General features: G+C 37.0%; 1 protein-coding gene and 1 long non-coding RNA gene across 3 annotated transcripts in view; one reads left to right on the forward strand and one right to left on the reverse strand.

Moving 5' to 3' along the window:
* The window catches only part of Vrk2 (VRK serine/threonine kinase 2), a 76,374-nt gene extending 61,446 nt beyond the window's left edge, over positions 1-14,928 (reverse strand). The window contains exons 1-2 of one of the 2 annotated variants that reach the window (XM_042691189.1): positions 14,629-14,928; positions 12,805-12,970 (exon numbers count right to left, since the gene is read on the reverse strand). In XM_042691189.1, coding sequence (XP_042547123.1) covers positions 12,805-12,940 — 136 coding nt within the window. In that variant the 5' untranslated portion in view covers positions 12,941-12,970; positions 14,629-14,928. The remainder of the gene's footprint in view (positions 1-12,804; positions 12,971-14,628) is intronic. The other variant, XM_042691190.1, reaches the window with a different exon arrangement.
* A 9-nt stretch (positions 14,929-14,937) lies between these two features.
* On the forward strand, positions 14,938-19,960 carry LOC122117451. Its single transcript, XR_006149165.1, has 3 exons — positions 14,938-15,649; positions 17,253-17,310; positions 19,861-19,960. It is a non-coding gene; the product is annotated as an uncharacterized LOC122117451 (long non-coding RNA).
* The last annotated feature ends 6,128 nt before the right edge of the window (positions 19,961-26,088 follow it).

The following is a 26,088-nucleotide window of genomic DNA, read 5'->3' on the forward strand; positions in this document are numbered from 1 at the left end:
GCAATAAAAAACAGACCAAAAAACTTTTAAGACTGCCTCAAAAAGAAGGATGGGTTCTAGAGTCATAGCTCAAGTGGAAGAGTGAAGGCTGAGAAAGCATGAGGCCTTGAATGCAGTCCTCAGTACTGTCAAAAAAAGAAAAGGGCTGGGAACATGGCTTAAGTGGTAGAACACCTACCTAGCATGCACAAGACCCTGATTTCAACCACTAGTACTTTTGTAAAAGAAGAAAGGGAGTAAGAGATTCCTCTTTTTGAATAACAGGGAAAAAAATAGTCTCCCCCACAAAAGACTTACATATACAAAAATAAGAAACGAGCACAACCATGTTCATTGGAACATTATTTACCATAGCTAAGATATGAAACCAACCTAGATGCCCTTCCCTTCATTAGATGAATGTGGTATATATACACAATGGAATTCTATGTTTCCATCAGAATGGCATCACCCCATTTGTAAGGAAATGGAAAGACTTGGAAAAAATCATATTAAGTGAAGTAAGCCAGACACAAAGAAACGTAAGCTCCATGGTTGCCCTCGTTTGTATTAATTAGTATATATCTAGGATAGTACTAGAAGAGGATCACAATAGTTCAATAGGACCATATTAGATGATGCTAAGTGAAACAAACTCTATATGGAAACAAGAGGATTTTCTTTGTTGTTCTTTTTAATGTACTATGTGGAAGTTGTGTTTTCCCTCCCCCATGGTTTATCCTTTGTGGTCATTATATTTGATTTTGGTACACTGTGCATTGTGTATACATTTATCTGGATTAGGGACGGGAAGGGGAAGAATAAAATGGTGGGACAGAGGACAAAGTGTGAACCAATGCAAAAGCAATGAACTGTACAACTTGGGGGAAGGGGCATTGGGGGAGGGAAAGTGGGAGAAGAATGAGGGAGGGGGTAACAATGTTTATCAAGAAATGTACTCACTATCTTACATATATAACTGTAATCCCTCTGTACATCATTTTGACAATAAAATTAAATTTGGAAAACAAAGTTTACTGAGATCTTGAGAGAGAAATTCAAAGAAATTTCAATTATGTTTTTATTTACTAAAATGGTACAAATAGAAACTGAAATTACAAAAAGAACCAATGCATCTACAAGACTAAAAAGCTGATGAAAGAAATCAATAGACACCAAACTGTTTCAGAAAATACAGAATGCACAACTTCGGTAGAAAACTCTGGTAGAAAATAATAGACTTCCAGATGAAGATAGACTGGAAAGAAGCACAACTTGAAAACAGAGAAAATGGAGACATACAGTTTTGTGTGATTTATATTTACCAGATTATACATGAAATTCTTAACATCAATTTGTATATAGATAAAAAATTCTTTATAATACTGTAAAGTCTATCCAAATTAATATTTTTCCTATGAACTGCAAAGCCAGTATCAAAGTTCATTGATTATTGTAGCAGTTATCCTCAAGGTCTGTTAGATTATCAGACTTGGATTTCCATTATTTCTTATTCTTTATGTCATTTTTCTGTAATATGGATTTATTTTGTTTCTTACCAGTATAACTAATTTTTTCCTAGAAGCATTTGTTGATTAAAGTGTCTTCAATATAGTTTGAGGATCCATATATTAAATATCATATTCTTTCAGAGGTAGAAGCTGAAACATTTTACCCCTCAATAAAAACTTTTTAGATATTTCATATTGCATACAATTCACACAAAATTGCAGTTTATTTCAGAATACATAAGATTTGTTGATGATCTTTCTGCAGGAGCAGAAATTCTGATAATACAAGTCAATATTCTTTTTCTTTCTCATTCATTATATAACATTTGTCCATTATCTACATAGCTTTGCCTTGTTTCCTCTCCAAGGGTTTCATGTGGCAATATTTAATCATTTTTTACCACTTTTCCTTCATTCATCCTCTTAATGTTTTGTAAGATAGAAAGTTTAATCACTAATACTCCATTCTCAATTGCAATATTCACATTTGACATTGGAGATCTAAAAGACTGTAACATACAATTTCTTTTCTTCACATTCTCCAGAAATTGCAATTAATAATCCTCTTGATAATGTGTAGGCAAGGGTGAGTTTTAAGTCTGTAGTTGTTTGCTTGTTTCCCCAAAACACAGTCTCAAACTTGTGAGCTTCCCGGCTTCAGGATTGGTTTTAAGAGTGCTAAGATTACAGGCATATAGCATTAAGCCCAACAAAGACATGCATTTTAATGTATCAGCTTGTATTCTGTTCATTCGTTTTGCTATGTATACATTCCAAAATAAAAGTATTCCAGTATAAAAATGAACATTATAAGCCAAGTTTCGGTGTCTCATATCTGTAATCATAGCCATTCAGGAGGCTGAGCTCTGAAGACAGAGATTCAAAGCTGACCCTGAAAGAAAAATCCGTAAGAGTCTCAAATTAACTATCAAAAATGTTGCAGTGAATGTGTGGCTAAAGTGGTAGAGCATAAGCCATGAGTGAAAGGTCAAGCAAAAGCTGAAGGCCCTGAAATCAAGGCTTGGTACTATCCTCCACTACTCCCCACCAAAAAGAAACAATAATAACCTAGCATTATAACTTATGAAAGTAGCTTTATTCAGAATACCTAAAAGTTCATCTCTTTTTCTGAAACTATTCATAAAGGTATAATAAATCATTATTGTTGTATAATATTTTCCAAGAACTTATAAAAACCCAGACTATTTTAATTCAAGTATTATTTATTTGATATAAAATTTTTAACAAGACACATGTCTATTATCAAAATTCCACTTATCTAAGAATTTTTTGTGTTTTACCTCTTTGAAGACCTACTTCCTAAGCAATGTATCTTTAAATTATTATCCAGAAAAAGATATGGTTAAGAATAATTTAGTATTTGTAAAAATACATATTTTTACATGATACATATTTATATCAGGGATGTAAAGAAGTCTCTTTTCATCTTAAGTATAAAATCAATATAGAAAGTTCTTTTCAATGAGACAAATTTATCTATTTTTTAAAAGACAGATAATCCATTTCTCATTAGATTGTATGCACACTATTGGTTGAATAACTATGTGTTTTTCCATAAAAATATCAGTTTATCTAAGGTATAGCACATACCATTCCAGTGCTCAGAATTAGATTTACTATAAATATCAGATGTTCTTTCACAGATTTGGTCATCTTAATAATGTTATAAACATATCACTGATGCTCTATGCCTTAGGTTGTCAATCAGAATGAAAATGACACCATTATAAGCATCATCACTAACAGATTTCTTCAATTAGCTGCCAATAATATCAATTACATATTTGCTGTTATTTTAGAAACGAGCCTGTCAGAGGCACACCATTTGCCATAATTTTCTCTGGCTAGCAATAATTCCGAAGTGTTGTTTGACAAGGGACATCAATCCATAAAGAAATGTGTACATGGAGAAAAAAAATATTAAAAATGTGGCTGAGAGGCAAATTACTTAAGTTGTTGGGAGGATTGAATAAAATAATGCATGTGAAGCACTTGACACACAGCTTGGCACTCACTAAGGGAAAGATTTTAGGAGCTGATGATTAAAATGATGATTTCATAAAGGAAGATTTCAAACACTAACCTAAGTAGTCTCAGAAATATCTGAGACATCTGCTACTCTTTACCAGGCCTCTCATTCTTTTTCACTTTTCTATGCTCTGTATTCAAGGCTTTCTAGGTAATGCTTTGGTAACATTTCCTTTACAAGGTTCATGAGATGTCACTCAGAATACCTGAAGTGGAAACTATGTTCGTCATAAGCCTCTCTCTCACATGTGACGTTTCCAATTGCTCTTGCTTGAAATAAATTTTCCGTAAGCTGCCTTTACTCCACATTGAGCATAGGAGAGAAAAATGGCCAGTGTCTTTGGGGAATAATTAACAAAAGACAGTTTGTTTCATCTTCATGATAAAATACAGCATCTCTACTAAAAGGCAAATTCATCATTCCCCAAAGTTAAATAGAATGACACTTTAAAAGTAATTCCAGCTGATTAAATTTAGGATTCTGAAAAATTAATTCATGAATATACTCTGAATCTTTCATTTGATTTTAAAATGTATAAATGTTCATTTAACTTTGAGCCCTTGCCTCTCAGTGTTCTATTCTGAGCTAGTCAAACAAGTGGTAGCAGGCATGCTGGGCTCAATAATACTTCCTCTCATATTTAAATACTCTATTTCACTTGGATTGCAAATTAAAGACAGTCTCCTGAACACTGACACATTTTCAATGATTGATTTTGCAAAACGTGTTGATTTTTCCTACACTGTTTTGCCTCTGTGTGTGTCAACTTTGGCCTTCTTTTCTTGCTCCTTTGCAGCATTGCTGTCTCTTTGAAGCCATTGTCTGCATGATATGAAAAATGTGCATTAAACTCATGGCTAATTACACAGATAGAAAATTCTGGATCTCAAACAGAAAATATCTACACCCGTAAAACATAACAAAAGCTTCTGACTATGTAAAAACCCTTAATCAAACCTCTCATAGACTTGGATTAGCTCTATGGTAGAGTACTTGCTTGCTATGCCAAGGCCCTAGGTTTGATACCTAGAACCACACACACACAAAAAGAGGGAGAAGGAGGGGAAGGAGGAGGAGGAGGGGGATGGAAGGATGGAAGGAAGGAAGGGAGGGAGGGAGGGAGGGAGGGAAGAAGGGAAGAAAAGGAAGGAAGGAAGGAAGGAAGGAAGGAAGGAAGGAAGGAAGGAAGGAAGGAAGGAAGAAAGGAAGGAAGGAAGGAAGGAAGGAAGGAAGTTAGGAAGGAAGGGGCACAATTCTAATTATTTTGTTAAAGATGTGCTCACATTCTTTGGAAAGTTGATTTCTCATGCCCATTTTATGCCTATTAGTCAATCCTTTTAATGGTAAACACCAAGCTTGTTCCCCATACAGGTTCATACTTTCTATTAGGACCACTTCAGTTAAATAACAGTACAGTTGTTTTATTCTAAACAGAAAACTGTTTAGTCGTAATACAATACTCATTTTTTACTCCCCTATACAGTGCATTAGCAAAGTAGACTTTTCCCAATAAATTAGTGCAAGGATTAAGTACATAGTTTCCCATTTTTAAAAACATATTTGAAAAACTATCTCTCTCCAAAATATAGAACACTCTCCAAATACAGAAAATAACATATCTAAAACTAAAATTGTTGTACAGAGACCATGTTATATTAAACATAGCACAATGCTTTACATATAAACCATACGTTATATTAAAAGCAAGGACAAAATTTAGTCTTACACAACCTACTCATTGGAAAATATTTTTTTCTATAACAAGACAGTTCTATACTTCATTACCAAAAATTTTTTTTTAAACTCACTTGTAAGGCCATGTTTAAGCACTTGAAGAGACTACCTGTCAGTAATTTATATCAGGGCATGGATAAGCACATGTGTAGGTTGAGGGCATGTGAAGACAGTATGCAAACAGTAATCATATGCAATAATGATGTGTATTATGAAAATGCATACTATAAGAACAAAGAAGAGAATCCTAGATACTCCTCTGATTACCTCTTCAGCAGAATAGAATTCTTACAACATACGTGTTTGCCAGTCCCATTCTGTTTCCACACTAGCCCCACCAATAGACTTCATAGCTTCCAATCTACCAAATCCAGGTACTCTTCCTGGTTAGATGTTGTTGGCCTTTTCAATGAATCAACTGTCTTCCACCTTTAGTTGGACATGTCAGAGCTAACAAGTGCAGTAAATATACCTCATGCCAGCACACCAGCGTTTGGGGGAATCATGCAATGACTACCAATGTACTAATTAAATAGCCTAATGCTGGACATGAAATGTGAGTTGTTTGAAAAATGTTTTAGAATGGGAAGATGAGAGGAGGAATAAAAGTAGCCATACTAGCTACTCTTCCGAAATGGTCTCAATACCTAAGCAGAACAGGTTGGGTAAGGTCTGCACATGAGCCAAAGCTTATACTTTCATTGCTTTTGTTGGCTCATGTCACTTCTTTAATTAATGTCACTTTCTCTGGTTTAATATCAGAGCAAGTGACAAGAGTGCTTGTGGATGAACTGTGTTTTCCGAGGACTGTATGGCACACTCTCCTGCAGTCTGACAGAGGGACGTGCCAGTTTTACTTGGCAGTTACAATGCACCAGCTTTAGTTTTAGTAGTTTAATTTGTGGCAGTTATATGTTTTGAATACGTTGAAGTATTCACAACGGTCTCATGGAATCTGTTCCATAGATAAAGTTTACACAGTGGAAAAGCAAAAGCAATGGCTATAAGGCGATTAGGAAAAGCTGCTCTTGGCCACAGCTGGTCTTGTAGGCATTCCTATAAATTTAAGAGCATGTAGAAGCTATGACTGAAGTGATCACAAGGAATGATGTGGTGCTTTTGTTTTTTGCAAGACAGGGGAGCTCTGAAGTGTGTGTGTGAGACAATCATAAGGAATATAATGTTAGGACACAATTTTATGCAAAATCCATTATTCAAGAAGCAAACTTTATATATATGATAGACATGCAATGATATAAATTTAAGAATAGGAAGTTTTGCTCCTTATGCATTAAGTTGGTTCTAACATTTTGGTAACCTAAGATATCTGATAGAAAAATTCAGAAGAATTTCTACATGGAGGAGAAAAGATTCAACTTTCTCCTTTGGTTTGTTAAAGATCTTTCTGGTTCTGAAGGTTTTCTGTTTGGAGTTTTCCCTTCACCTCCTCCTTTACACACTTTTGTGAAGTTCCATCAGTTCATGGTGAGAAGATCTGCCACCACAGAGTTCTTCTAAACTTCCCCTGCCCTTTCTAAATTTAGGGTTCTTTACTGCAGCAGGTTGAAGATCTGGCTTTGATTGCACCTGGCTCTGCTGGAGAATAGAAATATTCATCTCCACTGAACACATGCTGTTTAAGTGCTGGAGGCACTTGCAGGAGAGTAACTCTCATTGGAAACTTCATTACAATACTTTCTCCTCCCTACATGAAGTAGTAATTCTCATTCACCAAAGATAGAATTTTGCCTGACACAGCCATGGGAGATCCTGTTTGACTTTCAAAATTAATCAACCTCTAAGCTGGAGTAGAAATGGCATGTCCTTTAACCTTAAGCACAAAAAGCTCTCAACAGACTGTAGTTTTTATATCCCTGGATGGGAGTTTGGGCCCCTGATACTTAAACTTGATTCACATACTGGGTTTCTGGCATGATTTTGCCCATACCCATCTGCTAGCCTGGCACAGCGCCCATTCAGAAGGTGTGATGCCAGTTTCAATAGGGCATAGGTGCCAATCAAAGATGGGTTTGGAGGGGCAGCATGCAGAACTCAGCAAAAGTCAGTTCTTCTGCCAGAAGATCCTCCTGTTATCATATAATGCCAATGAAGGGCCACATGCTTCATTGCTTGAGATCACATTGCATCTGTAGATGTTTCTGGCCTTCAATGGATGTCTTTCTACAGAACCATTTCCCCTGACTAGAGATGTTAAAAGAAAATTCAGTGCAACTTGCTATCTTTTTTAAACAAACGATGGTTGTCTGTAACAATTACCTAGAAATAATTGCTGAGTTTTCTGTCTGCTCTGCTAAAATACTCTCCCACACAAAATACTATATGTTGTTCAGAAACAAACAAATATAATCCATGTAATGAAGCTGTAAGCGGCAAACATTAAGAAGCACTAATTGTAAGAAACTACGTAGGATAAAACTTATAAGCACCTTTGTATCGCTAAGTGTCGATTACAGGAAAATTTTCATTATCCAAAATGCTAATTTCTAGTGAACTCTTGTTTAGAACTTTAAAGTTTCTTTGTTTTCTTCTAATTTATCTCAGAAACATAGATATCACTGTGTCTTAAAAAAAAAGAACATACCTCATACTATTTATTCCTCTTCTTTCTTATCTAAAGAAGCAAAACCTAAAACACTTCAGAAGCAGAAGTCTATCCATATTTCATAAGGAAGCCAGAAGCTCTCAAAAGCTGAAAATTCTTTTATTGTGTGGCAATAGAGGTGAGCTCATTTCATGAAGAAGAAATTTCCCCATAGCAATAAGTTTCAAATTAAAAAAAAAACCTTGACCATTGTAAACAGTTACAAGATAGTAGCAGGCACAGTAGAAGAGTTACAAATGCACAGAAAAATAGGTTATTTATAAGCCTTTCCTAAAGCAAAAGAGATTGCAGCAAAAATGAAGATGAAGAAAACATAAAATATTTTTTACTAATGTGAAATGCTTAAAAAGTAAAAAAAAAATATAAGCAAAGGATAAGCCTTACTACAACTTTCCTTTTTTTATAAAAAGAACACAAACTTTCTTAGCTACTTAGACTTCTTGACTGATCGGTAAACAAACACTGCTACTTCCTTCAAAACTTAAAATTAATGGCCTATAGACAGCACATACAAACTTAAAATAAATTAAAATATATCTTCTAAAGACTTATTTCTCATCTATAGGTCCATCAAATATACTAAATTCAGAAAATCTCTTTTGAGTATCTACCTTCATCTAGGAACTATGGTAGATAGAGAGGGAGAGAGACAGAGAAAGACAGAGACAGATACATTCTAGTTTCTAATATAAATAATCCTTATTTTCATAGTCATTCTCTTTCACTCCCACAAGACTTCTTATCTCTACAAAACAGTGCCAAAATGGCATTTAATACTGCAATGTGTAATAAAGGAATGCATGTTCCAGTAACTCTAATTACTGCTAGCATTAGCCTGAATTTTCTAAATATTTTCTTATATATCTTAAAACCCAATCCATAACTAAAAAATTAAAACCACACACAAATTTTCTATGTCTTCAAAAATAGAAATGTTTCCTCATCAAAAAGTTAATTTTTGGTAAGTTGTAAAGATTGCCCCAAAAAGATTCCTTCTATATCTCTAGAAAGCAAAATTAGTCTAATCTGACAGCATAACTGAAAAATGTCTTCAGTCACATAGGTAAAGTCTAAACAGCTATCCAGAAATAAGTGATCCAATCTTAAGGCTTCTGACAGCTAATTTTAGATATGATAAGGTTATTCTTTATAAAAAGGAATGATATTGGTTTACTGTCAATCAGGCATATGAACATTCTTTTAGATGACATAAGTTACCTTTTCTTAACTTTTTTCCTAAATAAGGCTGTTTATGTGTAAAATTACAGGCGGGATTAAGGGTAGCATCTAAAGTTATGCAAAGAACAAAACAAACTGGCTGGTGGGGGTTCAGTATCCTACTCTCAGCCTCATTGCCTTAAGCCAGTAGCTAGTGAGCATCTACTTGTGCTTGATATTCCAGAGGCCAACGAGTCAAAATCATGCTCAACTTTGAACACTTACAACCTCTACAGATAATCTGTATCTATGTTTATTCACGTAACAAGTCTTCAGAGGAATTTGGAATCTACCCTGAAGTTTGTCCTACAGTTCTGCTCTTCTGGGTTTTTAAAAATTATTTCTGTTACCCAAGCTAATCCATGTATAGAATGAAAGTTTTATTTGTTATGCCATGATGGCAAATTTCAGGAGACAGGAATACTGGTCAGTGAGTCTAAGAACATCCTTTATGTTCTAGTTTTACCACATTCATGACTAAATCTACCACATTTTTTAGCAGGATGAACAGAAAATTCTCCCAATGAAGTCTTCATCCCTATCCTAATCCACTGTGGCATCAAATAAATAAATAACACTTATTAAAGGCTTGCTATGATCCAAGTTCTTTAAAAAAATATCTAATTTAATCCTCACAGTTACTATTGCAATTATACAGAGTAGAAACAAAGATATTCATGAGGTAAAAGTCACTCAATTTATAAGGGTCTTAGCCACAAGTCAGGACTCAACGCTTGATTTGCCTAGCACGGAAACTCCTGCTCTTATGTATGCAGTTCTCCCTTGGGTTAGTTAGTTCTGTGTTATACCCAGCATTAAAGTAGAATTCAAACCTTCAGTTCTGTCTCTTTCCCTGGAGTTTTAGAAACTTTTTCGCACATTTGATATTAAAACGACAGGAAGTTTTCCCATACCCTAAACCAGTTTCTTTTCTTCCTATACCCCCTTTCATACACAAAGGAAGAACCCTGACTTTGTTCTTATATTCAGACTTCCCACTCTTCTAACTATCTCTTCTAGTGCTACAGGCACATTACTTCTCCAAGTCAAGAGTAAATACCAAACTTCTCAGCTCCTTCCTCTTTCCTCTAAAGTTGCTGATTACTGAAAGGCCTGGGCTATTGATCTCAAAGCTAGAGGACAGTTGTTCATACTCAATAAGCTAGACATAGTGGATAGTTTCTTCTCAGCCTTAGGCAACAAATGCTTATAAAATATCTGCTGAAGCAAAGTATATGGAAAGAATAATACCTAAAAGAATGTTACTGGACACAATCAGGAAAACTTGAATTTAACTACTTAATTTATATATAGGAGGGGATGAGCACCCTGGTAAAATACCAAAAGGATACAAGGAATTGCTTCTCTTGCTTTGATAATAATAAGTAATACTAAATGAAATTTAAAGAAACTTCACTGAGGGGCTAGGAAGGTGGCTCAGTGGTAGAGTGCTTGCCTTGCATGCATGAGGCCCTGGGTTCGATTCCTCAGTACCACATAAGCAAAAAGAAAAAAAGAAACTTCACTGATTCTCTGCTATCACTTTTGGTAGAACAATGGCAGCATGTGGAACACACAGCATTATTATATATTGCAAAGAATGGAGCCTTCGTTTTTTTTTTCTCAAAAAAAGCTAAAAATTTTTTTTTAATCTTCCTTCAATGCTATATACTTGTTCACCTTCGGAGAATCCAGGTTCCAAAATTCCGTTGTGGAAGGTGCTATATAACATACTCAACCCTGAAATGTTTTGTAAATCAATGATTTTGGTTATGAGAAAAAACTAACAAAATATGTGACATATACTTGCCCTGAAAGAACTTTTCTGCACTTGAAGAGGGATAGATCAAATCACGTGCTTCAGCAAATATATTTCTTTTTCATGATAGGAATAAAATAAGCAGTGACTATGTATGCACACGAATGTATACAAATGTATATTTAATCTTAAATATGCACTCAAATTTAAGTACATATTAACATAATACTTTACATTTCAAGAAGTGAAAACAGGGAAAGCTTCTTACAGTCAATGCTTTTCTCCAGTTCTTTGGAATTATTCAAATAACTGAAACATTAGAAAACTATAAAAGGTAAGTTGTAATAAGTTGTGGGTATCCAAGGCCACAGCTCAGTCATTGTAAAAATAATGTATTCAATTCCTTTATCTGTGACCTTGAGTTAAGACAGTATATTGGAGATCTTAACTTTGCTATGAAAGAGAATTCACTAATTCCATGTCTCAAATATTTATCATGCAGAGAATGCTACTGTTCCCCGACTCCAGCTACACATGGACTTTTAAGTGTACATTATAAAAGGGCAGCCACTAGCTACATGTGGCATTCTGCCCTTGTGATCAGACACTACCTGCATTTTGAAGAATTTCACTAAGAAAGTATAACATGCAATTAGTTTATCATACTGACATGTTACTGGAATGTTTTTTGTTAAATCTAATAATGTATGTGAAAGTTAATTCACCTTTTTTAAAAAAGGATAGGTCTTAATATATAGCCTAAATTGGTCTTGAACTAGTTCCTCCTGCCTCAATTCCCTAAGTGATGGGATTATAGATGTGTGCCACCAGGCCCAGCCAGAATTCCAGCATTTTTTAAACTAGATGATGCCTTACAAATAGAAAAAACTGTCTTTTACTTAGACAGAATGGAATATTGTTATATCCAATTAAATTACACAGGTAACTAATAAAGTTATTTATTAACTGAAATGTATTCATTCATTCAAAACTACAAACAATGTTATGAAAAAAAAGATGTGTTTTATGAATCAGAAAATGTATTTATTTGGAAATAATGAGGAACTCAAGATTCTCTCAATTTTCTTTTATTAATGTTTTAAACTACTATGGAAAAGATATCATACTAGGAATAAAGTTTCTTAAATTTATCCTTGTGTTTTGCTTTGTTTTTTAAAAACATTGGTGGGGGAGGGGTGAATATGACAGAGATCTAGGAACTCAGAATCTTTCACATGCACTTTACCAGGCTAGCCCTAAAGTGTTCTTTTAAAATCAGTAACAGTTTTCTTATTCATCAAATCCAATCTTACAATGGATAGTCTCATTCCACCATACATGTAAGACAATATTTAAATTTAATGTAGAAGTACATTCATCCAGCATTCCCTAACTGTAACACAGAAATTATCTGGATGTCTGTTTTTCACTTATTCCAAGCATGGAACATAACTAATGCTAATCCAGATACACAAGAAAGAAGTTCATTCATTCCATGTAAAAGATACTTTGACTTATTAAAGCTTAATTCTCCAGTTGAGCACAGTTGGGAAATGATTAAGCCCTTGTGTTATTTAAAAAATAAAGACTCACAAACAGAAAGTGTTTATATTTATACAGGTATATAAAAAGCAATGTATGCTAGAAAAGAAGCTCTCAAAAACAGAACATTTGTGTGTTGTCTGGCAGATTGTGAAATTATGCCCTAAAAAAGACCTTAAGAGTCAGGGAGAAAAGCATAGACAACAGAGAGCATGTCACTCATGTCTTGAACCTAATGTTTAGTGTATTAAACATTAACTATCTTTACTTAATAAAGTACATTCATGAATTCTATATTATTTTAGTTTCACTTTTAAAATACTATTATTACAGGTACAATCCTATACATAAGAATATTTGGTATAAGAATATTACATAAGAATATTACCTAAATATATCAATCCAAATCCTCCAGAGCCAATCATCTTGCCCAGTACCCATTGCTTCCCTTCTGTATCATCCAGAACTTTGCCTTCTGGAAGTGGGACGGGAAGTTTAGGTTTCCCATTTCTTCTTGGTGGCATGACTTCTGGCAAAGCGGTGAGATAAAACAGCTAAAAATAAGAACAAACAAAATTGTACAGTTAAAATACATTTCCCAAGATGTCTACTACGGAAAAATTTCCTAGGATTAAGATTAGTATTCTGAAGACAATTCAGTTTGGGGAAGCCCACTCCACACACCTTATATTTAAGCTAGAAATGGCACCATTAAAATTTTGAAACCTAACAAGTACTGACAGTATGAAAGAAAAGCAAACCAATCTTTTGACTTTCTTTTAAATCAGCAATTTGAATTCATTCAGGGGATCTGGAAAATGCACAAGTGCTACAAATATGCCTTAAGAAACAAGAAGTTAACATTTGCCAACAACAAAGGAAGAACAAATATCATACGCATGCAGTCTCCCTTCGTTGAAAATGGGATGCTAAACGATGAGGCCTTCAGTTAGTATAAAAGAATAGAGCTCTTAATTAAAAAGACATAGAAGGTAGTAATGCAGATCACCACCACCAAGCACAGAATCTGACAGAGTAGGTACACGGTAAGAATTTGTTAAATGAGCGAGATTTTCATTCACAGTAATTTAGGTCATCTGTGGCTGGTGTCAGGGCTGAGGAGTGGTCTGATCCTTCTTGCCCCAAACCCTCTGCCACCCTCATAGAAGTGAAAACAGCTGATTTAAGACATGATAGCTAAACTGTGTATTGAAAAAAAACAAAAACAAAACCAAACTCCACAGTATAGTTACACAACTTTAGTCAATTAATTATAATTGTACCCTGGTTAGCATATTTGACAATTAGAGACTTCGAGTTGAAAGAGAACACTTCTTAGGGGAAAACACATACCATCATAAATGCCTGAAACTCAGTGTGAAAGTGACAGTGGTCCTCTAAATACTACAGCTGCTTACAACTGAGTGCTCTTGATAGCAAAGTTACATATACATGCGTACAGAGACACACAGATGTAAGGTTCTTCTTTGTATAACTTTTCCACCCTGAGTATGAGAAAGCATCCATTTGGTGTCCTTTATCGGCTCTGTTTCCCTCCTTCAGCTCCTGAATCCCTATGCCCTCTTTCAACTCACAGCCTCCACATGCCTGGTAGAATAAAGGCACCAGCAGAGATCCAGAACAATCTTTGCCTAAACCCTCGCTGGGGCAAGGCCTGGGGGGGATGGGGGGAGGGGAGACGGGTATGGCAATGGTGTACATCACCACCTGGGACCGGGTTTCTAGGGGGTTCCCCTTAACCGACCCAGGGGCACAGCCGATTTGAAACTTTTTCTAAGAAAAACTGTTGGAGCTCAAGCGATCACTGAAAGCGGTTGGGGTGGAGAAAGTGGCCTGCGGCAGGGAAGGCGGCCAGGGCTGTGGACTGCCCGGGGCGGGGGGGGGGGGGGGGGGGGAGTGTTCCCCAGGCCGAAGCCACCCCTCAGCCACCGCGAGACCCCGTCCCGGGTCCCCTCCAGCTGCCAGGGCCGCTTCCCTGGTCTACCAAGCGGTGCCCACCAGGCCCCACCGGCCCCCGGGCGCTAACGCCTAGCAGGGCCGGGACTGCGTGGGGACCTCGGCCGTCCCCCCAACCCCAGGGCGCCCCAGAGGCCGCGGCCACCGCGCAGCCCGCGGGGGGGGGGGGCGACACACACGGATCCCCCGCCTCCAGCTCTTTCCCCTTCACCACCACGCAAAGAAGAACTCCCACCCAGTTCCCGCCCAACCCCTCGGACCCGGCGTCTGGGAAAGCGCGTGGAAGCGGCACCGGGTCCTCCCTTCTCGCAGCCACGACGCACCACGCAAGGCCGCGGCCACGCGCCCGGGACGGGCCTACTACTCCGCCTGGAGCCCCGGCGTCACGCACGAACGGCGGTCGGGAGAGCCGGAGACGCCCGGAGAGATCCCGGCCTGAAGTCTCGGTGGCGCCCGGCGCAGCCTCCCGCGGAACTCCGGGCGTTTCAGGAAGCGGCCTCCAACCCCGCGGAGAGGCGGGCCTGCGCCGGGCGGTCTCGCAGGCCGGGCGTGGCCGGACGCCCTGCCCCGCCCCGCCCCACACAGGGGCCCGCGGCCTGCGCCCTCGGGACGCGCTCCGGAAGCGCGGGAAGCGCCGGCGGGGCGGCAGCGCGACCGCGGGAGTCCGGAGTGAGGGTGAGACCCTGCGAGTGACGGCGGAGCCGGCAGAGATCAAACCACCGTGACGGTGGCCTGTGTAGGAAGCTTTGACGCGTCTGAAGCCACGGCAACTTCCAGATCCGCGAGGCCTGTGTGGAGTGTGCACGGGGCCGGCCCGGCCCCTGAAGCCCGAGGAGAGGAAGCGGGCAGCGGGGCGCGGGAGGGCCCGCGGCCCAGACCCGGCTCTGCGGTTCCTACTTGGTGACCTTTAAACTACGGGTTAGTACACGTCCAGTCTTGGGTCTGTGGGATGGAAACACTCACAGTTACCAAGCCGGCTGCAGAGAAAGTCACCAGGTTTCTGACAATGAGAGACTGACAGCTAACTTCCCACCCTTTAGAGTAGGCAGAAACGAAGGGTTATTCAGACCAAGGAACTTACAGCTTCCAAGAGGAGATTGCTGGAAACCCGAGGCACTTGGATGACTTTGAGAAATTGGGGCAACCTTCATCAGTCATTCACCAGAATGGAAGATGGCATCAGGACACACACACACACATTCGGGACACTCAATGCTATAGGTAGAAAAGCATTGTGAAGAAACGTAATCCAAAAGGTAATTGTGCCTTTCAGGTATTTACTAACCCAACCCCCCTTCTTAGGTAGGTAGATATACAAAAGATGCAAGGAGTTGCCTGTCCTACCATCTACATGATTCCAATGACATTCACCTTGCCACCACTTCGCCAGGAAGTCTTTTGGAAGATGCAGCTCCAGCAACAACCACCGTAGATTACTAAAGATTACTTTTTTAGACACACATGTTGGCAAGTCCTTTTATGTCAAACCTTCAAAATAGATTCTCTATCCCCCTCCTCTCATGTCTGGTGCAAACTTCATTGTCTTGCGTGGAAAACAATAATAATGTCCTAACAATCTTTCTCTGTTTTCTACCCTTCTCTTTTTCTCTATTTACAGCAAATAGCCAAGTAATACTTTAAAAGCTAAATTTAAAATTTTCGTGAACTTGAAGCAGTTTAGTGTCATTACAATTCACGCAATATAAACCAGTTCTTACTATAATCTAAAGCAATGTCTTTCAACACTGACACCATTGATGTTCAGGCCAGAAAATGCCTGTTGTGCCAAACTGCCCCTGGCTGGAACTTAACTACAAGGATCTACCTGTTGTCCATAGCTCCTATTTCCTGTGACTCTCTCCAACTACTATGAACGCCTTGTTGTTTTCAAGACCTTTGCATTTCTCCTTTTGCCTGAACCACTCTTCAATGGTTATCTTTGTGAGCTGGCCACCATACCATCACTTTCTTCAGATTATAGCTCAAAAGTCGTCATTGAGTTCTTTCCTAACCATTCTACCTAAAATTTCAACTCACAATACTGCACAGCTTCCTTTTTTTATTCCTCCTGCCACTTACTACAAATACAGTTTATTTATTTTGCTTGCTTTAGTAAATTATATACTTCATCAGGATAGCAAACCATTCTGCCTGCTTTAGACACTACTATGTCTCTAGTCTCAAGAATGCTCATGGAAAACATTTTCTTACTGAATGAGTAAACAAATTATGATATCTTCATCTTTGTTTCTAATGATTGGACCAGACATTATGTAGGAAGAATGTGTCCGGTCAGTAAATAAGATATAAACAAAAGCTTCCTAAACACTTTGTAGAAAGAGATTGTCTTTTCTGGACATTGTTTCACCTAGAACAGCTGTAATCATTTTGTGACCATGAAGAAGGTTGTACCATATACAAATCTAATCCATTAGAAATACCATAGCATCTAACAAGTGCAGTTAGAACATTTGGCTAACCATGTTCACAAGAAAGGAAAGAAGGAAGAAAAAAATGAGGGAGGAGGGAAAGAAAAGCAGAACATTTCAATGTTTAACTCATAGTCTACCTTAAAAGAAAATTTGTTATAGATCTAATTCTAAACATAATAGCTACAACTATAGCTATTAGAAGGAAACATAGGAAAAAATCATTATAATCATTGAGTTTGTATATTGGAAATATTTTCAATGAAGCTTGAATAAAGAAATATACATTGGTTTCATAAAAATTTTAAATTATTGCTCTTCAAAAAATACCAAGTGTTGGCCAAAATGTGGAATAACTACAAAGTAATTTTTGCTAATGATGGTACAGTCACTTTGGAAAACAGTTTGGCAGTTCCTCTTTTCTTTACAGGACACATGCCAGAATTCTCAGATATCGGAAACCACAGACATTCATGTATGCTATATAGGTATGTGTGTGTGTATGTGTGTGTGTGTTTGTCATTAACTTATAAATTAGACGTAGTAAGACTTTAACAATAACATAATAGAAAAGGTGATAGCTCATAATAAGACATAATATGAATGTGGTCTATCTCTCAAAATATCTCAAAAGTATATTCACACTTTGACTTGGGATAAGATTAGTTGATGAAAGGCCTCAATGAGATAAAGTGAGATAAATGTCTGCTCCACGAGGTCAAGAAAGCCTCACGACTTAGCATTAGGATACTATGTCAAGATTGCTTAAAAAGAAGCAATATATACTTCAATCATCATTAAGATATTCAAAACAGCAATTAAACAATTAATAGGCTGGTAGTGTGTATAGGGTGAATATACCAGACAAAAGGAACAAAAAGGTGTTATAGATCTATGAATTTAAAACTATGAACTTAAAACTTATGAATTATTTATTTCTAGTATTTTCTGTTTCATATTTTGGATCATGGTAGAGTGCAGGTTAACTGAAACCTCTGAGTGTGACCAGAACCTACGATATGACTCCACATTCATGTTCCTAGGTATTTAGCTATGTTTAAAAAAAGACTTATATTGGAATGTCCATTAGCAGTTTTATGTATAATATCCAAAAACTAAAAACAAATTCCCATCAACTAATGAGTAAACAAATGACAGTTTAGCTTATATGCAATGGAGCAAACTATGGAGACAAATCACAGCCTGGTTAAATCTCAAAAGTACTATACTATGTGAAAGAAAGTTGTAAAACAAACAAACAAGCATATTGTGTGATTCCATTTATCTGGAATTGCCAGGGACACAATTAAGGAAATGGGATTGTTTACAAAAAAGCTAGAGGAATTTTTTTTGTTATGGTTTTTATTAGAAAGGTTCAAATTCTCTAGTTGGAGCAGTGGTTGGTTATATAATTATAATTTTGTCGAAACTCTAATTGTATACATTAAAATGGATACATTTTGTTGTACATTTATTATGCCTTAATAAAATTCATTTAAAGTAAAGAATGACAAAGTACAAGGATGGGAGGGAATCCAGTGTTTGAGGCCATTACTGACCTACTAATTTAATTTAAACCACCATACTTTACACATTCTGGAAGTGATAAATACCCTTATAGTTTGAGCCACTTAGCACTGGTTTTGAAGTTTCATATAGCCAAAAATCTTCCTAACATTAAAATGAAGTTGCAAGCTACACAGTGCTAATGAATTTAAACTGTGAATATATTTGTTCTAAATTAAAAAATGTGAACAGAAGTGCAGGTAAACCTTCCCTGAGAATATTTTCCGAGTCTTGGGATTTAATGCAGAATTTTATGATTCAGAGCATATTGCTGTGTGTATGTTTCAAGATGAAAACTGACAGAATATAGAAATACAAATTTTGGAACTAGTGAAAGAACGTCTTCTGAATGAACATGACTGGAAACAAAAAAGAAAAGAGAATTTAGACATGAAAGCATTGAAGGCTGAGTCATCAGGAAAAGGATAGCGGAAAACAAGGTTTTCAAACAAAGCTATTTTGATAGATCTTACAGGCTATGAATGATTCACCACAAACACACACAAAAGCTTTCTTGGAAGTGTGCCAACTCATAGGTATGGTGTGTGAGTTCTGTTTTTCAAAGAACCAGGTGCTACAAAATGCTTACACTGGCTCAAAGGAAGAAGAAAACCCTCACCATTTAGCAAGCATACTTTACAAGGCCAAGATCATTTCAAATCAATTAAAGTGTTAAAGATGTTGCATAGACAAAACATTTAGAAAAGCCCAGTCTTTGTTATTTAATGTGAGGAAAGGAGATCATTTCAGTGGAAATATTTTGCCTGTCAAAGAGCTAGCTTTTGTTTTATAAAAACCATGAGGCCATTTACAGTCACCAACTCACAAGGAATCTGTGGAGAATAAGCAGTTACTGACAGGAAGTTTGAAAAGGATAGAATTTAGAGCACATTGGAATACCAGATATATAATAAGACCAAACATCTATAGCTTTTGTATTTTTTATATAGGAGAACCTATGGTTCGGATGTGAAATGTTTCCTAAAGCTTCTATGTTGGCCCCTAACTGTGGGTACTATTGAGAGATGAGTCAATCATAAGGGTTCTAACCTCATTAACTTGTTAGTATTAATCCATTGATATGTTCATAGCTGAATGTGCAATTAAGTGTGGAACCTAGTTGGAGTGGGTTACTGGGTGCTTGCCTTTAAATATTTTATCTTTCCCCAAGAATCCTCCTCTCCTCCTCTCCCCTCCCCTGCTCTCCCTTCCTCCTCCTTCCCCGCCCTCCTCATCTGTCAGTATGTCAACTGCCTCAAGAAAATCTTGTTCAGGGACATTTATTGGTAGAATTTTGCTGTCAGTCTGTATGTAATTTTCTATCAAAGTATCTCTTAAACAGCAGAATGTAGCAAAACCAAATATTTTGCTAACACAAAGTGGTAGAAGTCTTAAACATCCATTCCCCAGATTTAAAGCATGATAGAAGTTAGACTATATTCACAGTCTACATCTTCTTTCTCCCCAACCAGCATGTCAGCCATCATCAAAGGAGGAAGAGGAGCTGGCTGGATAATTTTAAAGCAGAAACTATATGATCTATCTGAATAGAGTTGATAATACATTCAGAGAAGAATTTCCCATGTGGTAAGTGAGTCATGCTTTTAAGACTTTCTTTCACAAAATAAAACATCACCCTCACAGATATTAAAAAGATCTATGCCCAGGCATGACAGGTCATTTTCCACGATGCTCCAACATACCCCTAAACAATCCCCATGACTTTTTTCCTCCTGCTCTACACCTGTTGAGCATAGACTCTCTGACCAATAGTGGTATCAGGGTCCTGGCAAATGCTACTGGCCACCTCCTCCACAGCTCTGTCCCTGACAGTTTGTGGCTTGTAAGGCACAGAATGGATGGTGGTTCTCTGGAAGCTTTAAATCATTAAACCATGCTGTGGACTGCACAAAAGCAAAAGATTACATTGCCCATTGGAGTCACAGTTTGTCTCAATGCTTTACTTTCCTTCATGTGCCAACAAATGCTTTAGAGTAATCAGTTTATGTGTGTATTTTTCTAACTTTCATCCCCAAATTTAGGTCTTGAATATGCAGTGAGGAGTTAGTGAATACATCAAGAGAAAGATACCACTTTATATTCAGAGTTACTTTCTTTTGAACCAAAGAAAAGTTACTGATCAAAGTTGGACCTTCTGACTTCGTTTTATTGCTTTAGATTTCTTGTTATTTCAGGCAAATAGACTTAGATTATTTTGAACCTAGCATTGGGCCAAAATAGAGAGAGTTTACCTGGGAGCTAAAAAATTATTATACTTCTAGCTAGGTGATGGTGGCTCATTCTTGTAATCTTCCCTACTCAGGAAGCTGAGATCTGAGGATTGAGCTTTGAAGTCAGCCCCGGCAGGAAAAAAAGAAGAATCTAGAAGTGGCTGAAGTGGTATAATGTTACCCTTGAACAAATAAGCTCAGGGTCAGCACCTATCCCTGAGTTCAAGCCATAGGACCAGTACAAAGGAATTATAACTTCTTGAGGATGCCAGCATTATAAAACATGTTTATGGGCTAGGAAGATGGCTCAGTGGTTGAGTGCTTGCCTTGCATACATGAGGCCCTGGGTTCGATTCCTCAGCACCACATAAACAGAAAAATCCAGAAGTGGTTCTGTGGCTCAAGTGGTACAGCACTAGCCTTGCACTGATTAGCTCAGGGACAGCACCCAGGACTAGAGTTCAGGCCCCACTACTGACAAAAAAAAAATGAAACAAACAAAAACAACATGTTTATGATTGATATTGAAGGATGGTTGCCCATTAAAAACCAGTTCAAAAATGACCTCTGTAAACATTTTAAATGAATTCTCTTTCAGCGTTTAATTTTCCTTCTCCCAAAAAAGATTACATACTTTTCATAATTGTATTTGTAGTATGTGTAATTGCTTTATTCTGTTTCTTTCCATTAACAGTATATATATACATATATGCATACATATATGCACACCTCTGCAGTGTTCCCTCATGCATATTACTCTCTACCCCCAAACATTCATTTCCAGATTCTGAAGCTTTAATAAGTTTGTTAGGTAAAGTTAAGTAGGAATCTCAGGAAGCAAAGGAATTTGTGATAATAAATTCATAAAGAGAAATAATAATAATAAATAATAAAGAGAAACCAAGGAGATAAAGCAATAAATCAAGAATGCTAAAGATGACTATAGGGGAGCAGCCTTACAAACCCAATGCTAGGTTCAAAAAGAGGAATAAAGGTGAGAGAAAGTGTGGTCAAAGATATGGCTCAACCCAACACAGATTTATTAGAAAAAAAAGTCTGCAACGGGGAGCCTCCAGCCAAAGCTACAGACTCCTTACTATGATCTAAAGTATTTATAGTGAGTCTGAAAGAATGCTAGATTGTCCAGTGGAGGTGGTTTGAAAGTAACTAGTGGCGAGATGTATGGTGGGCAATAAAGTCAGGGAGAGAGTCAAGCCAGGATAGCTTGACAGGTCCAAACAGAGTAGATTTGAATGTGGTATTTGCTGCCTAAGTTTATCTGGTCAGGGAAAGAAGGCAAGGCTGGAGGTTAGTGAATCAAGTCACTCTTCTGGGTCCTCAAGAGAAGGGCATTTCGCTATTGGACCTAACATGCAGTTATTGGGAGGAAGAGGCAAGAGGATCAAGAGTTCAGAACAACCTGGGCTGCATAACAAGTTAAAAGCCAGTCTGAGCTACATCAGTCATGAAATTAGCAATGGCTAAGAATGAACTCCCTGTTAGAGCACTTGCTGAGCATTCAGGGGGTCTTGGGTTAGATCCCCAGAACCACTAAAATATTAAAACAAAAAAATGGGGAAAAAAGGATCAGAAAAGACAAAAGTACATGTTATTAAGCTGAGTTTTTAGAAAGTAAGATGATAAGAATATGAGAGGTTTTGTGGAAAGCAGCTGCTCTGAGATAACCAATACTGGAAGAGACAGAAAAAAATGTTTTAGAGTTGAGTGCTCTTCTCTCCTGTTGGCAATGTTTTTAAGGAAGCACAGTAAGGGAGCATGTTGCTTTCAATTATCTTTGGCTGCAGGACTGTAGTTTCTTAGAATATCATCCTATTCTGAGGTTTTTTTTTTCAAACTGAGGCTGCAAACCAGCCAGGATTATGCAGATTACATGATAGCTTTTGAAAATTCTTACTTTATGTTTACATAAATGGAACTATACATTACTTGCTGATTCACATTTCCATTTCTATCATTTAATAGCATCTTGGCATCCCCAATCCTTATTTCACCACATCCTAGTTTTAAACATTTTCTAAGAATCCATAGTATAGCTATATCATAATTTAACAATTTTCTTTTACATGGATATATGCTTATTCTTAATTTCATTACAGATAATCAAAACAGCAGGGATTTGTATTTACTATATTTCAGCAGCACCTACAGCAGTGACTGAATGTTATTGGCTGGGGATAGCAAATTAATCTGACAATAGCTAGATTAGTAGGAAAAAAGGAATACATCTTTTTATTATATTTATTTACTTATTCATTATGTACTTTATTTATTTATTTACCTGCATGAGTTCTCAGAGAAAGGTAAAGATCAAAGGAGCACTTACACTTAGGTCCTTGCATATCATTTTAACAAAGGGTGATCAGTTATAAAGTGAATAGAAAAATGGGAAGGAGGATTGGACTTCTAAGGGAGAGGTAACTAAGAAATCAACAACCACAAGGATAATGGATAATGGAGAGTAAGGTTTGCTATGTAGATAAGTTACCACCTTGTCCTGTTCCTGGAGAAAGAAATTTTCACAAAGGAAAACTGATGTTGCCATTTCATAGAGAAATTTATACCTTGATTTTTACATAGAAAGGTGGGAGGTCAAAGAGTTCTTGCTTCTGTTGTTTCTCCAAATGTTCAACTCAAGATAATCTTTATGTCAGAGTGACACATTTTAGGGTATCATATTTTTTGTTATCCTGCCCCTTCACTGATACATAATACACTTTCAAATATCCCCTTGTTGAGTGAATATTTGATATGTGGTCTATTTCCAAGACTTTAATATTTTGCCAGTAAGATGGTAAATTTTGTGCTGCTTTTTGGTTGTTTGGTTTTGTTTTCTCATTTGTTTATATTAGACATTTGTACTTTTTTCAATTAGGGTTTTTTTGTCCACAACTTTTCTGGTTTTCCTTTCAATTTGATCTTTCAGTGAAGACACTATCATTGTTGGCAATAGAGAGCAAGACATATTGCATGAGTATTGTAAGGTTTAAGTGAAGAGAAGCTGGTAAAACAACAACATAAGGACAACAAAAATATCTAGCATAGTTCATACCCATCAGATGTGACTGTATGTCTAATACTGAGCAAGTGCTCACTGCAGAGGCAAATGAAAGCCAGTACCATGACACTGCTTTGTTTAAAAGGAGCTTTACTGTAAATAACCAACAAGGAGACAGAAGACAGTCTCAAATCGATCTTTTCAATTGGCCAGTAGGGAAAGACTAGAAGTGCCTCAAGGTTATTACTGGGGGAGGGGATTCCTGTTCCTCTATTTTTCTGGTCCTTCCTGCACCTGTCCACTGTATCCCTTGTTTCTGATTGAGGTCTGGTAGGTTCTGCTCTCTTCCTCACTTGTGAGAATCTTTGGATACAGCAGACGCTCAAGATCATTTTAGATCAGGTACTAAATTTTAAATTTGCATGATAGAAACCACTTTGTACCATTATATAAGGAGCCCTCAATCCAGGTGGAACAGTTAGCTCCCAAAAAACAGAAGGGGAATTTGTCAGTATTATATAACAACTTTCAGAAACAGAGAACTTCCCATTTTCTGACCCCCTTTCACTTACTTTCTCAATTTTCTTTATGCTAAGAATACTCTTGAGTCCAAAGGTACTCATCTATATCCTTTAAAAAGTTCATTCCCAGGGCTGGGAAGGTGGCTCAGTGGTAGAGCACTTGCCCTGCATACTTGAGGCCCTGGGTTCGATTCCGCAGCACCACATAAGCAGAAAAAAAAAGTTCATTCCCAAAATGGATAGTTTGGTTTCTGTTTTCCACAACTTTTCTTCTTTAATTTTTAATTGTACCTATTCAAATTTATGAGCCAAGTGCAAATCTACTTCTGTTCCCAGTTTTCCCACTATTCTACCCACCACACATATATACACATACAACACAGATTCTAACAGTCAGTTTTCAATCTTTTGTTTTACTCAGGTTGTCTGAGCTAAAATTACAGAAAATGTTTGGTGCTGAATAAGAAGTCTGATCTTAACATTAGACTCATGCTCTTTTTACCAAACCCCTCCAGAGACAATTTTCATTTAAATTAATTTAAACAAAAATTAAAATTGAGGACCCTCGTAGAATGAGTCATGTTCCAAATATTCAATAGCAATGTGTAGTGGCTACCATATTGTAAATTGAAGATTATAGAATATTTCAATCATTACGGAAAGCTCTTTTGGTCATCCATGTATACTCATTGGAGAAACTTTGGAAACTTGAATAGGAAGCTAATATCAGCTGGTGCCCAGAACCCTATTCTTTATTCAATATTGTATGTATTCTTTTTTTTCAATATTGGGGATAGAACCACTAGGCCTTTGTATGTTAGGCAAGCCCTCTACCACAGAGCTGTACCTTCTTTTGAATAGTTACTTTACAATGCATTTACTATTTTGTACTGTCTTTGTTTATTTCACATATTTTTCTCAATATTAATTTATATTAATTTCATTTTCAGGAACATAGAAAAAGGTGTAGTACGTATATACTATCTTGCTACTGACTACATTGAGTTATCTCAGGATATGAAAAAACCATTAGAATAGATTAATATTGTTAGATCTCTGAAATGCCTTGCAAGAAAATCCAAGTCATGATAATGCCTACTGCTTGCTTACCACATTTGTATTAAAAAAGTCTTTAAGATAACTTAGTACTACATAGAGTGTAAATACTTTATGGTTTAAAAGAATATAGATTATTTTCTTGTTTTTTTAAATGGAGGGTCCAAATGAATATTATTATACCAAATATAATCTCTTGTGGAAAAAGAAACAATGTTGCTTATTCTTTAGATCTAGATTATCAGCTATATAAGATGGATTTACGTACATACACACACACACACACACACACACACACACACACACACACACACACACACACACACACACACAAACACACACATAATTGGAAACAGTTCAGAAACAATTGCATGCAATAAATGATGAATCTATGTTGGTTTTGGTTCTGAAAGAATTATGCTTTATGTCTGAGATATGTGAGAAAACAGTTATTATTCAAAGGCATTTAAGAGAATATAATCTATTTTATGAAGTCTTTCTAATGGAAAACAACCATAATCATGAATGGAAATTCCTCCTTCCAAGATCAGTCTCCAATGATGACATTCAAAAGAATAACTCTGTTCTGAGGACATATATTTTACATATTTTAACATAGTAATCTGTGTTTTATACCCAAACATTTTCCACACTTTAGTGTTTCCTATTTTTACACACATGTCGTTAGAGTTCATCTGATACCAATTGAGTTCACTTATAAAATGGAAGAAGGCTAGTGTCCTTTCATACCTCGTGGAGCTTTCTCTCTTTTCTTTTTCTAAGTCAGGGCAAAGAAGGCTACAAAAAATTCCATTCCCTAGGAGTGAAGTTAGCAATACTGCACTGATTTGATAAGGGTGATGAACATTCAAATGC

The sequence above is a fragment of the Dipodomys spectabilis genome, unplaced genomic scaffold (assembly GCF_019054845.1).
Source record: "Dipodomys spectabilis isolate Male_0828 unplaced genomic scaffold, ASM1905484v1 ptg000141l, whole genome shotgun sequence".
Taxonomy (NCBI): Eukaryota; Metazoa; Chordata; class Mammalia; order Rodentia; family Heteromyidae; genus Dipodomys; species Dipodomys spectabilis.